Below are 15,065 nucleotides of genomic sequence, written 5' to 3'. Positions count from 1 at the left end.
TATCCAGTGTGCTACTGTAGTCCTAGCTATATTACATTATCCAGTGTGCTAGTCCTAGCTTTATTACATTATCCAGTGTGCTAGTCCTAGCTTTATTACATTATCCAGTGTGCTAGTCCTAGCTTTATTACATTATCTAGTGTGCTACTGTAGTCCTAGCTATATTACATTATCCAGTGTGCTAGTCCTAGCTTGTGTGTGTGTGTGTGTGTGTGTATGTGTGTGTGTGTGTGTGTGTGTGTGTGTGTGTGTGTGTGTGTGTGTGTGTGTGTGTGTGTGTGTGTGTGTGTGTGTGTGTGTGTGTGTGTGTGTGTGTGTGTAGGAGGGGCGATGGATGCAGAGCTGTTCAGCCTTCTGAGTGGAGGGAAGCCTAGCAGGAAGTGTGGCATCATGTCCAGTGGGAACCACCTGTTCTTCAGCGAGGATGGCCTGCGCATGCTGGTCACGAACGACATGGACCTTTCCAATGCCAGGTACTATGTGTGTGGTGTGTTGTGTGTTGTGGATGTGTGTGTTGTATGTTGTGTGTGTGTGTGTGTGTGTGTGTGTGTGTGTGTGTGTGTGTGTGTGTGTGTGTGTGTGTGTGTGTGTGTGTGTGTGTGTGTGTGTGTGTGTGTGTGTGTGTGTGTGTGTGTGGTGGATGTGTGTGTGAGTTTGTGTGGTGTGTGGTGTGTGGTGTGTGAGTTTGTGTGGTGTGTGGTGTGTTGTGTGTGGTGTGTGGTGTGTGGTGTGTGGTGTGTGTGTGTGTGTGTTGTGTGTTGTGGGTGTGTGTGTGTGTGTGTGTTTTAACAGATAGATGTGTTACTGAGGCCATCTAATGGTGAGGTATGGTACTAGTCCTATTGGAAAGCCTTGTCCTCACTTTTCCAGTGGCATGGTCCTCACATTGATAGTAAAATGTGTGTGTAATCAAATTACGCCAATCTGAAAACAGATGCACTTGTACACACACACACACACACACACACACACACACACACACACACACACACACACACACACACACACACACACACACACACACACACACACACACACACACACACACACACACACACACATTCATATATATATAACCTACAGGAAAATTTAGTATTTTTTATAACAAATACTACATTTTTCCTGTAGGTTTGTTCAGTTCTTCCTGCGTCTGGGCTGTGGGAAGGCATCCCCAGACCCCCGTTCCCAGCCCGTCCTGCTCCAGTTCTCTGTAGACGGAGGTCTGACCTGGGGCCTGCTGCAGGACTTCCTCTTCTCAAACAGGTTAGCGTAAATACATTTCTAACGGTTTCACTTGTATGCTACCCTGGACAGGCCATCCATATGCTTTTGTCTGTTGATGTTTTTATGTCCTTTTAGTATTCTTTTTTTTTTCTCAACGCAAGTCATTTTTACTGTGAAAATAAAATGTTATCTTAACTTATGTTATCTTATATCATCATCATCATCATCATCATCATCAACAGCAGTAACCAGGCTCGCCTGGTGGCCCTAGAGATCCCTCTGCGTGCCCGTACCTCCTCCACACGTCTCCGCTGGTGGCAGCCCTCTGAGAACGGACACTTCTATAGTCCATGGGTCATTGACCAGGTGAGACACCTTCCCTACATCGGCAGATGGCCTAGTGTTTATTAAGAGCGTTGAGTCAGTAACCGAAAGGTGTCTGGTTTGAATCCCTGATCCGACTTGGGGGAGGAAAAAAATAATCTGTCAATGTGTCCTTGAGCAAGGAACTTAACCTAAATTGCTCCTTCAAGTCGCTCTAGATAAGAGCGTCTGCTGAATGTAAATGTAAAAATGTTTGTCCGTTCATCAATCTACTCATCCATCCTGCCATCTATGTTTATCTGACTCTGTAGTACCGTAGGGTGGTATAATCAGTCTACATTACATTCCTCATATTGAGTTGCAAAGGCACTTAAATGTTTTGTCTTGCCCATTCAACCCTCTGAATGGCACACATAGATGGCGCCGACAGATATGGCAGCTCAGCTTCCAGCTCCTTAGCAACTTTGTAGTATTTTGTTTTTTTGTGTGTTATTTCTTACATTATTAGCCTAGAATTATTTTTGTGTTATTAAATACAGACGGAAAGAACTTTTGGATATCAGAGCGGCGGTAACTCATTATGACCAGGAATACGACTTTCCCGAATTGGATCCTTTGTTCGTATCCCCCAGGGTAATTTAACTTATTCCAGAAGCTGCTCCAAAACACCGCTGTAGGAGAAGAGGTATTCGGAGGGGACTTCTAGTACGACTCAGGAGGCATGCACACCATCCACCAATTCCAAGTATATTACTCGCTAATGTTCAGTCTAGGGATAATAAAGTAGACGAGCTCAGGCAAGGATCTCCTTCCAGAGAGACATCAGGGATTGTAACATACTCTGTTTCAATGAAACAAAGTCCCTCTTTACCATGCAAATGAACTGAATCCCCCAAAAACATTTCCACTGCATTTCAGCCCTGCCACAAAAGGACCAGCTGACATCATGTCAGTGATTCTCTCGTTAACACAGGTGTGAGTGTTGACGAGGACAAGGCTGGAGATCACTATGTCATGCTGATTGAGTATGAATAACAGACTGGATCATCAAGAACTTCAAGGAGAGCGGTTCAATTGTTGTGAAGAAGGCTTCAGGGCGCCCAAGAAAGTCCAGCAAGCGCCAGGACCGTCTCCTAAAGTTGATTCAGCTGCGGGATCGTGGCACCACCAGTACAGAGCTTGCTCAGGAATGGTAGCAGGCAGGTGTGATTGCATCTGCACGCACAGTGAGGCGAAGACTTTTGGAGGATGGCCTGGTGTCAAGAAGGGCAGCAAAGAATCCACTTCTCTCCAGGAAAAACATCAGGGACAGACTGATATTCTGCAAAAGGTACAGGGATTGGACTGCTGAGGACTGGGGTAAAGTCATTTTCTCTGATGAATCCCCTTTCCGATTGTTTGGGGCATCCGGATAAAAGCTTGTCCGGAGAAGACAAGGTGAGCGCTACCATCAGTCCTGTGTCATGCCAATCGTAAAGCATCCTGAGACCATTCATGTGTGGGGTTGCTTCTCAGCCAAGGGAGTGGGCTCACTCACAATTTTGCCTAAGAACACAGCCATGAATAAAGAATGGTACCAACACATCCTCCGAGAGCACCTTCTCCCAACCATACAGGAACAGTTTGGGGATGAACAATGCCTTTTCCAGCATGATGGAGCACCTTGCCATTAGGCAAAAGTGATGACTAAGTGGCTCGGGGAACAAAACATTGATATTTTGGGTCCATGGCCAGGAAACTCCCCATACGTTAATCCCATTGAAAACTTGTGGTCAATCCTCATAAGGTGGGTGGACAAACAAAAACCCACAAATTCTGACAAACTCCAAGCATTGATTATGCAAGAATGGGCTGCCATCAGTCAGGATGTGGCCCAGAAGTTAATTGACAGCATGCCAGGGCGGATTGCAGAGGTCTTGAAAAAGAAGGGTCAACACTGCAAATATTGACTCTGCATCAACTTCATGTAATTGTCAATTAAAGCCTTTGACACTTATGAAATGCTTGTAATTATACTTCAGTGTTCCATAGTAACATCTGACAAAAATATCTGAAGACACTGAAGCAGCAAACTTTGTGGAAGTTAATATTTGTGTCATTCTCAAAACTTTTGGCCAGGACTGTAGTACTCGCGCTGGAAAAACCTTTGGACCACTGCTACTCAACTTTTCGAAATGCCTACAAGGCCCTCCCTTTGGCAAATCTGATAATGACTCCATTTTGCTCATCCCTTCCTATAGGCAGAAACTAAAACAGGAAGTACCCGTGCTAAGGTCTACTCAACGATGGTCTGACTAATTGGAAACCATGCTTTAAGATTGTGTTGATCACGCGGACTGGGATTTGTTCCGGGTAGCCTCTGAGAATAACATTGACAAATACACGGATACGGTGACTGAGTTCATAAAGAAGTGTATAGGAGATGTTGTACCTACTGTGAGTATTAAAACCTACCCAAACCAGAAACCGTGGATAGATGGCGGCATTCACGCAAAACTGAAAGCGCGACCCACCGCATTTAACCATGGCAAGGTGACTGGGAATATAGTTGAATACAAACAGTCCAGTTATGACCTTGTAAGGCAATATGTTTTTTATTTAACCTTTATTTAACTAGGCAAGTCAGTTAAGAACAAATTCTTATTTACAATGACGGCCTACCCCGGCCAAACCCAGACGACGCTGGGCCAATTGTGCGCCGCCGTATGGGACTCCCAAATTCGGCCGGATGTGATGCAGCATGGATCTGAACCTGGGACTGCAGTGACACCTCTTGCACTGAAATGCAGTGCCTTAGACCGCTGCGCCACTCAGGAGCAGAGACAAAGGGGAGTCGCAGTTCAACTGCTCAGACACGAGATGTACGTGGCAGGGTCTACAGACAATCCCAGAGTACAAAGGGAAAACAAACCAGCCAACCAGGACACCGACGTCTTGCTTCCGGACAAGCTGAACACCTTCTTCGCCCGCTTTGAGGATAACAGTGCCACTGACTCGGTCCGCTACCAAGGACTGTGGGCTCTCCTTCTCTGTGGCCGACATGAGTAAGACATTTAAGTGTGTTAACTCTCGCATGGCTGCTGGCCCAGACGGGCCGCCCCCAGGTGGTGAAGGTAGAAAACAATACTTTCACTTCGCTGATCCTCAACACAGGGGCCCCACAATGGTGCTTGCTTAGCCCCCTCCTGTACTCCCTGTTCACCCATGACTGCATGGCCACGAATGCCTCCAACTCAATCAGACGACACAACAGTAGTAGGCCTGATTACCAACAATGACGAGACAGCCTACACGGAGGAGGTGAGGGCCCTGGGAGAGTGGTACCAGGAAAATAACCTCTCACTCAACGTCAACATAACAAAAGAGATGATCGTGGACTTCAGGAAACAGCAGAGGGAGCACTCCCCTATCCACATCGACGGGACCACAGTGGAGAATGTGGAAAACTTCAAGTTCCTCAGCGAACACATCACTGACGATCTGAAATGGTCCACCCACACAGACAGTGTGGTGAAGAAGGCCAACAGCGCCTCTTCAACCTCAGGAGGCTGAAGAAATTAGGCTTGGCCCCTAAAACCCTCACAAACTCCAGAGGGTGATGTGATCTGCCCAACGCATCACCGGGGACAAATTACCTGCCCTCCAGGACACCTACAGCACCCGATGTCACAGGAAGGCCAAAAAGATCATCAAGGACACCAACCACTGGAGCTACGGCCTGTTCACCCCGTTATCATCCAGAAGGCGAGGTCAGTACAGGTGAATCAAAGCTTGAGTATCTCAAGGCCATCCCTAGCCGGCTTCCACCCGGTTACGCAAACCTGCACCTTAGAGGCTGCTGCCCTTTGTACATAGACATGGAATCACTGGTCACTTTAATAATGGAACACTGGTCACTTTAATAATGGAACACTGGCCACTTTAATAATGGAACACTGGCCACTTTAATAATGGAACACTGGTCACTTTAATAATGGAACACTGGCCACTTTAATAATGGAACACTGGCCACTTTAATAATGGAACACTGGTCACTTTAATAATGTTTCCATACTGTTTTCTATACTACTGTATTTTAGTCAATGCCACTCCAACGTTGCTCGTCCTAATATTTATATATTTCTTAATTCCATTCTTTTAATTTTAGATTTGTGTGTATTGTTGTGAATTGTTAGATTCTACTGCACTGTTGGAGCTAGGAACACAAGCATTTCACTACACCCGCAATAACATCTGCTAAATATGTGTATGTGACCAATACAATTTAATTTAGATTTTGACATACACAATCCATGTCGCAATTGTCTAAAGGCTTCAAAAACCTTCTCTAACCTGCCTCCTCCCCATTAATCTACACTGATTGAAGTGGATTTAACAGGTGACATCCAAAAGTGATCATAGCTTTCACCTGGATTCACCTGGTCAGTCTATGTCATGGAAAGAATGTTTTGTATAGCCCGTGTATATATCGGCCAATCAGTATACAGCATCCTGCCCGTATGATAGGAACCTACGTCTCTCTTTCCTCTACCAGCTGGTGGTGGGTGGCAGTGCCAGTGGCTGGGGACCTCTGGAGGACGACTTCTCCTCTATGGACGGTCGTTCCTGGCTGCTCCACCCCGGGGGTACCCGTATGCCCGTGTGTGGTTCTGACGGGGCGGCCTTCGCCTTCATAGAGAAGTCCAACACGCGCTATGCTGTCACCACAGACATCAGCCTGGGTCAGGATGCCTTCATACAGTTTGACTTCTCAGCTTCCTGCTCTGTCACCAACTCCTGCTACGGTGAGCCACTGGGGAGAGGAATGGACGTAAGGGGTTGTCAGTGGGGTTGGTAGTGGTAATTATGCGATAGGTTCACAAAAAAAAAGGTTATAAGGTGTAATGAAATGATACCTATGATTGATTTGCCCATGTAAGAATTGAATACCTGGGCTATGCTAGGTAAACATGACTTTACAATAAATACTGATGTCTTGTGTCTCTCTGTGTGTCTTTCTTTGTCTTCTCTTGTCCATCACAGCCATTGAACTAGAGTATTCTCTGGACCTGGGTCTGAGCTGGCAGCCTCTGGTGAGAGACTGTCTCCCCACCAGCCCAGACTGCTCCTCCTACACCTTACAGAGACTGCTGGTAGCCGACACCTACAACAAGTGGGGCCGAGTCACTCTGCCAATCCCCACCTATGCCAGGTCAGTTACATGTTGATGGACAGCCAATCCCCAACTATGTCAGGTCAGTTACATGTTGATGGACAGCCAATCCCCACCTATGGTCAGGTCAGTTACATGTTGATGGACAGCCAATCCCCAACTATGTCAGGTCAGTTACATGTTGATGGACAGCCAATCCCCACCTATGGTCAGGTCAGTTACATGTTGATGGACTGCCAATCCCCACCTATGGTCAGGTTAGTTACATGTTGATGGACAGCCAATCCCCACCTATGGTCAGGTCAGTTACATGTTGATGGACTGCCAATCCCCACCTATGGTCAGGTTAGTTACATGTTGATGGACAGCCAATCCCCACCTATGGTCAGGTCAGTTACATGTTGATGGACAGCCAATCCCCACCTATGGTCAGGTCAGTTACATGTTGATGGACAGCCAATCCCCAACTATGGCCAGGTTAGTTACATGTTGATGGACAGCCAATCCCCACCTATGGTCAGGTCAGTTACATGTTGATAGACAGCCAATCCCCACCTATGGTCAGGTTAGTTACATGTTGATGGACTGCCAATCCCCACCTATGCCAGGTCAGTTACATGTTGATGGACTGCCAATCCCCACCTATGGTCAGGTCAGTTACATGTTGATGGACTGCCAATCCCCACCTATGGTCAGGTTAGTTACATGTTGATGGACTGCCAATCCCCACCTATGGTCAGGTCAGTTACATGTTGATGGACAGCCAATCCCCACCTATGGTCAGGTCAGTTACATGTTGATGGACTGCCAATCCCCACCTATGTCAGGTCAGTTACATGTTGATGGACTGCCAATCCCCACCTATGCCAGGTCAGTTACATACTGATGGACAGCCAATCCCCAACTATGCCAGGTCAGTTACATATTGATGGACTGCCAATCCCCAACTATGCCAGGTCAGTTACATATTGATGGACTGCCAATCCCCAACTATGCCAGGTCAGTTACATGTTGATGGACAGCCAATCCCCAACTATGGTCAGGTCATTTTTTAGGAACTCAGTCGGGGTCTAAACTTACTATTGACAGTTAGAACAGTAGAGTTCACAAGGTGTTTTGTCGGTCCCTGACAGTCACTCAATTAGCCCATGTCAGCTAACACTTTTTAGATTGGGAAGTTAGTCTAGCCAGTTATCTAAGCGTGTAGTAATCACGGCTGAATGCTGACCAAGAACGCAGGGCATGTGTCCAGGGGTCCTGACCTCAAAGGGGCCCCCATTTATTTTGTTAGTCACTCTCGCTCAGAGTGAAGGTATAATTTCAAATAATGGCGCCAGATGGGATGGCGGCTGTAAACTAATTGTGCTAGGTCCATAAGACTCCTTAACAGCTTCTACCCCCAAGCCATAAGACTCCTTAACAGCTTCTACCCCCAAGCCATAAGACTCCTTAACAGCTTCTACCCCCAAGCCATAAGACTCCTTAACAGCTTCTACCCCCAAGCCATAAGACTGCTGAACAGCTTCTATCCCCAAGCCATAAGACTGCTGAACAGCTTCTATCCCCAAGCCATAAGACTGCTGAACAGCTTCTACCCCCAAGTCATAAGACTGCTGAACAGCTTCTATCCCCAAGCCATAAGGCTGCTGAACAGCTTCTACCCCCAAGCCATAGGACTGCTGAACAGCTTCTACCCCCAAGCCATAAGGCTGCTGAACAGCTTCTATCCCCAAGCCATAAGACTGCTGAACAGCTTCTATCCCCAAGCCATAAGGCTGCTGAACAGCTTCTATCCCCAAGCCATAGGACTGCTGAACAGCTTCTACCCCCAAGCTATGAGACTGCTGAACAGTTTCTACCCCCAAGCCATAAGACTCCTCAACATCTTCTACCCCCAAGTCATTAGACTGCTGAACAGCTTCTACACACACACTGACACACAGTCCTGTGCCCTGCTACACACACACTGACACACAGTCCTGTGCCCTGCTACACACACAGTCCTGTGCCCTACTATACACTCTGAAACACAGTCCTGTGCCATACTTTACACACTTACACACAGTCCTGTGCCCTGCTACACACACTGACACACAGTCCTGTGCCCTACTTTACACACTGACACACAGTCCTGTGCCCTGCTACACACACTGACACACAGTCCTGTGCCCTACTACACACACTGACACACAGTCCTGTGCCCTGCTATACACACTGACACACAGTCCTGTGCCCTACTACACACACTGACACACAGTCCTGTGCCCTGCTATACACACTGACACACAGTCCTGTGCCCTGCTATACACACACTGACACACAGTCCTGTGCCCTGCTACACACACTGACACACAGTCCTGTGCCCTACTTTACACACTGACACACAGTCCTGTGCCCTGCTACACACACTGACACACAGTCCTGTGCCCTACTTTACACACTGACACACAGTCCTCTGCCCTGCTACACACACTGACACACAGTCCTGTGCCCTACTTTACACACTGACACACAGTCCTGTGCCCTACTTTACACACTGACACACAGTCCTGTGCCCTGCTATACACACACTGACACACAGTCCTGTGCCCTGCTATACACACACTGACACACAGTCCTGTGCCCTGCTATACACACACTGACACACAGTCCTGTGCCCTGCTATACACATTGACACACAGTCCTGTGCCCTGCTATACACACTGACACACAGTCCTGTGCCCTGCTATACACACTGACACACAGTCCGGTGCCCTGCTATACACACTGACACACAGTCCTGTGCCCTGCTATACACACACTGACACACAGTCCTGTGCCCTGCTATACACACACTGACACACAGTCCTGTGCCCTACGATACACATTGACACATGTTGTCCTGTATAGGGCAACTGGAAGACACAGACACTAGAATGCATGTAAACCCTCTGGTGTGTCTGCAGGTCTCCAGCCACGCGGTTCCGGTGGTTCCAGCAGGCTCCGTTTGACAAGCAGCAGACCTGGGCTCTGGACAACCTCTACATCGGAGACGGCTGCCCTGACATGTGCTCCGGACACGGACGCTGCCAGCAGAGCAACTGTGTGTGAGTGACCATACCCACCGGTAGGGTTGCAAAATTCCACAAAACGTTCCCAGAATTTAGGGGTTTTCCCGAAATCCTGATTGGAGGATTCCTAGTTCCTTACCAGAGTTATCACACAGTTCACACATCATCCCAGAGTTATCACACAGTCCACACATCATCCCAGAGTTATCACACAGTTCACACATCATCCCAGAGTTATCACACAGTCCACACATCATCCCAGAGTTATCACACAGTCCACACATCATCCCAGAGTTATCACACACTCCACACACACATCATCCCAGAGGAATCACACAGTTCACACATCATCCCAGAGTTATCACACAGTCCACACATCATCCCAGAGTTATCACACACTCCACACACACATCATCCCAGAGTTATCACACAGTCCACACATCATCCCAGAGTTATCACACAGTTCACACATCATCCCAGAGTTATCACACAGTCCACAGATCATCCCAGAGTTATCACACACTCCACACACACATCATCCCAGAGGAATCACACACTCCACACATCATCCCAGAGTTATCACACAGTTCACACATCATCCCAGAGTTATCACACAGTCCACACATCATCCCAGAGTTATCACACAGTTCACACATCATCCCAGAGTTATCACACAGTCCACACATCATCCCAGAGATATCACACAGTCCACACATCATCCCAGAGTTATCACACACTCCACACACACATCATCCCAGTTATCACACAGTCCACACATCATCCCAGTTATCACACACGCCACACACACATCATCCCAGAGTTATCACACACTCCACACACACACCATCCCAGAGTTATCACACACTCCACACACACATCATCCCAGAGTTATCACACACTCCACACACACATCATCCCAGAGTTATCACACACTCCACACACACATCATCCCAGTTATCACACAGTCCACACATCATCCCAGTTATCACACACGCCACACACACATCATCCCAGAGTTATCACACACTCCACACACACATCATCCCAGAGTTATCACACACTCCACACACACATCATCCCAGAGTTATCACACACTCCAAACACACATCATCCCAGAGTTATCACACACTCCACACACACATCATCCCAGAGTTATCACACACTCCACACACACATCATCCCAGAGTTATCACACACGCCACACACACATCATCCCAGAGTTATCACACACTCCACACACACATCATCCCAGAGTTATCACAAAATCCACACACACATCATCCCAGAGTTATCACACAGTCCACACATCATCCCAGAGTTATCACACACTCCACACATCTTCCCAGAGTTATCACACACGCCACACATCATCCCAGAGTTATCACACACTCCACACACACATCATCCCAGAGTTATCACACAGTTCACACATCATCCCAGAGTTATCACACAGTTCACACATCATCCCAGAGTTATCACACACTCCACACACACATCATCCCAGTTATCACACAGTCCACACATCATCCCAGTTATCACACACTTCACACATCATCCCAGAGTTATCACACAGTCCACACATCATCCCAGAGTTATCACACAGTCCACACATCATCCCAGAGTTATCACACAGTCCACACATCATCCCAGAGATATCACACAGTCCACACATCATCCCAGAGTTATCACACACTCCACACACACATCATCCCAGTTATCACACAGTCCACACATCATCCCAGTTATCACACACGCCACACACACATCATCCCAGAGTTATCACACACTCCACACACACATCATCCCAGAGTTATCACACACTCCACACACACATCATCCCAGAGTTATCACACACTCCACACACACATCATCCCAGAGTTATCACACACTCCACACACACATCATCCCAGAGTTATCACACACTCCACACACACATCATCCCAGTTATCACACACGCCACACACACATCATCCCAGAGTTATCACACACTCCACACACACATCATCCCAGAGTTATCACACACTCCACACACACATCATCCCAGAGTTATCACACACTCCAAACACACATCATCCCAGAGTTATCACACACTCCACACACACATCATCCCAGAGTTATCACACACTCCACACACACATCATCCCAGAGTTATCACACACGCCACACACACATCATCCCAGAGTTATCACACACTCCACACACACATCATCCCAGAGTTATCACAAAGTCCACACACACATCATCCCAGAGTTATCACACAGTCCACACATCATCCCAGAGTTATCACACACTCCACACATCTTCCCAGAGTTATCACACACGCCACACATCATCCCAGAGTTATCACACACTCCACACACACATCATCCCAGAGTTATCATACACGCCACACACACATCATCCCAGAGTTATCACACACTCCACACACACATCATCCCAGAGTTATCACAAAGTCCACACACACATCATCCCAGAGTTATCACACAGTCCACACATCATCCCAGAGTTATCACACACTCCACACATCATCCCAGAGTTATCACACAGTCCACACATCATCCCAGTTATCACACACTCCACACACACATCATCCCAGAGTTATCACACACGCCACACACACATCATCCCAGAGTTATCACACACTCCACACACACATCATCCCAGAGTTATCACACAGTCCACACATCATCCCAGAGTTATCACACACGCCACACACACATCATCCCAGAGTTATCACACAGTCCACACATCATCCCAGAGTTATCACACAGTCCACACATCATCCCAGAGTTATCACAAAGTCCACACATCATCCCAGAGTTATCACACACTTCACACATCATCCCAGAGTTATCACACAGTCCACACATCATCCCAGAGTTATCACACAGTCCACACATCATCCCAGAGTTATCACACAGTCCACACATCATCCCAGAGTTATCACACAGTCCACACATCATCCCAGAGTTATCACACAGTCCACACATCATCCCAGAGTTATCACACAGTCCACACATCATCCCAGAGTTATCACACAGTCCACACATCATCCCAGAGTTATCACACACTCCACACACACATCATCCCAGAGTTATCACACAGTCCACACACACATCATCCCAGAGTTATCACACAGTCCACACATCATCCCAGAGTTATCACACAGTCCACACATCATCCCAGAGTTATCACACAGTCCACACATCATCCCAGAGTTATCACACATTCCACACATCATCCCAGAGTTATCACACAGTCCACACACACATCATCCCAGAGTTATCACACACTCCACACATCATCCCAGAGTTATCACACAGTCCACACATCATCCCAGAGTTATCACACAGTCCACACATCATCCCAGAGTTATCACACAGTCCACACATCATCCCAGAGTTATCACACACTTCACACATCATCCCAGAGTTATCACACAGTCCACACATCATCCCAGTGTCACGATCGTCAAAGGGAGAGAGAGAGGACCAAGGCGCAGCGCGTGAAAAGTACATCTTCTTTTTATTATCAGAAGGAAAAACGAAACAAAACAACAAACAGACGACCGTGAAGCTATAAATCTAGATAGTGCTGACACAAACACTACACATAGACACAGACAATTACCCACAAAAACCTAGTACCTATGGCTGCCTTAAATATGGCTCCCAATCAGAGACAATTAATGACATCTGTCTCTGATTGAGAACCCTTCAGGCAACCATAGACACAGCTAGACTTCTATACTAAACATAAACCCAACTACTCTAATAAACCCCCTAACCTTACAACCACCCTAGACACTACAAAAACACATACATTCACCATGTCACACCCTGACCTAACTAAAATAATAATGAAAACAAAGATAACTAAGGCCAGGGTGTGACACCCAGAGTTATCACACACTTCACACATCATCCCAGAGTTATCACACAGTCCACACATCATCCCAGAGTTATCACACACGCCACACACACATCATCCCAGAGTTATCACACACTTCACACATCATCCCAGAGTTATCACACAGTCCACACATCATCCCAGAGTTATCACACACTTCACACATCATCCCAGAGTTATCACACAGTCCACACATCATCCCAGAGTTATCACACAGTCCACACATCATCCCAGAGTTATCACACGCGCCACACACACATCATCCCAGAGTTATCACACAGTCCACACATCATCCCAGAGTTATCACACGCGCCACACACACATCATCCCAGAGTTATCACACAGTCCACACATCATCCCAGAGTTATCACACAGTCCACACATCATCCCAGAGTTATCATACACTCCACACACACATCATCCCAGAGTTATCACACAGTCCACACATCATCCCAGAGTTATCATACACTCCACACACACATCATCCCAGTGTGATCACACACTCCACACACACATCATCCCAGAGTTATCACACACGCCACACATCATCATTTTTATTCTAGCACTCTGGAACTTACTATCGCCTCAACTATTTGAATCATTATAATGTGAATTTAGGATAATATCCCCCCCTCCTCATGTAGGTGTGATCCAGAGTGGGGAGGAGAGTACTGTGATGAGCCTGTGGCCCCTCTGCCCTCCCAGCTAAAGGACAGCTTCAGTCGAGCCCCCTCTCTCAGCCACTGGCACCTGGTGACCGGCGCAAAACTCAGTACTGTGTGTGGGGCCGTGGCATCTGGTGCTGCACTGCACTTCAGTGGGGTAACTGTCTGTCTGTCTATCAGTCTATCACCAGAATTTAAATTGGGCCCAAAATCTGATCTGTTCATATAACTTGTTTTTCTTTCTCACTTCTTTGATGTGTTCTCTCTCGCTCTCTCTCTCTCTCTCTCTCTCTCTCTCTCTCTCTCTCTCTCTCGCTCTCTCTCTCTCTCTCGCTCTCTCTCTCGCTCTCTCTCTCGCTCTCTCTCTCGCTCTCTCTCGCTCTCTCTCTCTCTTTCTGCAGAGTTGTAGTCGTCAGCTGGTGACGGTGGACCTGAACCTGACCAACGCGGAGTTCATCCAGTTTTACTTCATGTACGGCTGCATGACCCCACCTAGCAACCGTAACCAGGGCGTGCTGCTGGAGTTCAGTCTGAACGGAGGCATCAACTGGAATCTTCTGACAGAGATCTTCTATGACCTGTACAGCAAGCCTGGGTGAGTGTTCTACATTACACCTACTGTACTGTGTATATATACACACGGTTGGAAGTGTAACAGACTGGTTCGTTGTCCTGTCACGACCTGGGTTCCAACCAGGGACACTCTGCACAACAACACGGCATATTCACTGCCCCCCCCCC

General features: G+C 47.3%; 1 protein-coding gene across 1 annotated transcript in view; it reads left to right on the top strand.

Moving 5' to 3' along the window:
• Nucleotides 1-15,065, top strand: part of LOC120065978 (reelin-like) — a 64,502-nt gene that overhangs the window by 32,820 nt on the left and 16,617 nt on the right. The window contains exons 17-24 of the mRNA XM_039017018.1: nt 323-473; nt 1,129-1,263; nt 1,467-1,590; nt 6,083-6,332; nt 6,571-6,739; nt 9,646-9,786; nt 14,304-14,481; nt 14,726-14,919. Of these exons, the coding sequence (XP_038872946.1) occupies nt 323-473; nt 1,129-1,263; nt 1,467-1,590; nt 6,083-6,332; nt 6,571-6,739; nt 9,646-9,786; nt 14,304-14,481; nt 14,726-14,919 (1,342 nt within the window). The remainder of the gene's footprint in view (nt 1-322; nt 474-1,128; nt 1,264-1,466; nt 1,591-6,082; nt 6,333-6,570; nt 6,740-9,645; nt 9,787-14,303; nt 14,482-14,725; nt 14,920-15,065) is intronic.

Source organism: Salvelinus namaycush, chromosome 21, assembly GCF_016432855.1.
Source record: "Salvelinus namaycush isolate Seneca chromosome 21, SaNama_1.0, whole genome shotgun sequence".
NCBI lineage: Eukaryota > Metazoa > Chordata > Actinopteri > Salmoniformes > Salmonidae > Salvelinus > Salvelinus namaycush.
This window is presented reverse-complemented; position numbering and strand designations above follow the sequence as displayed.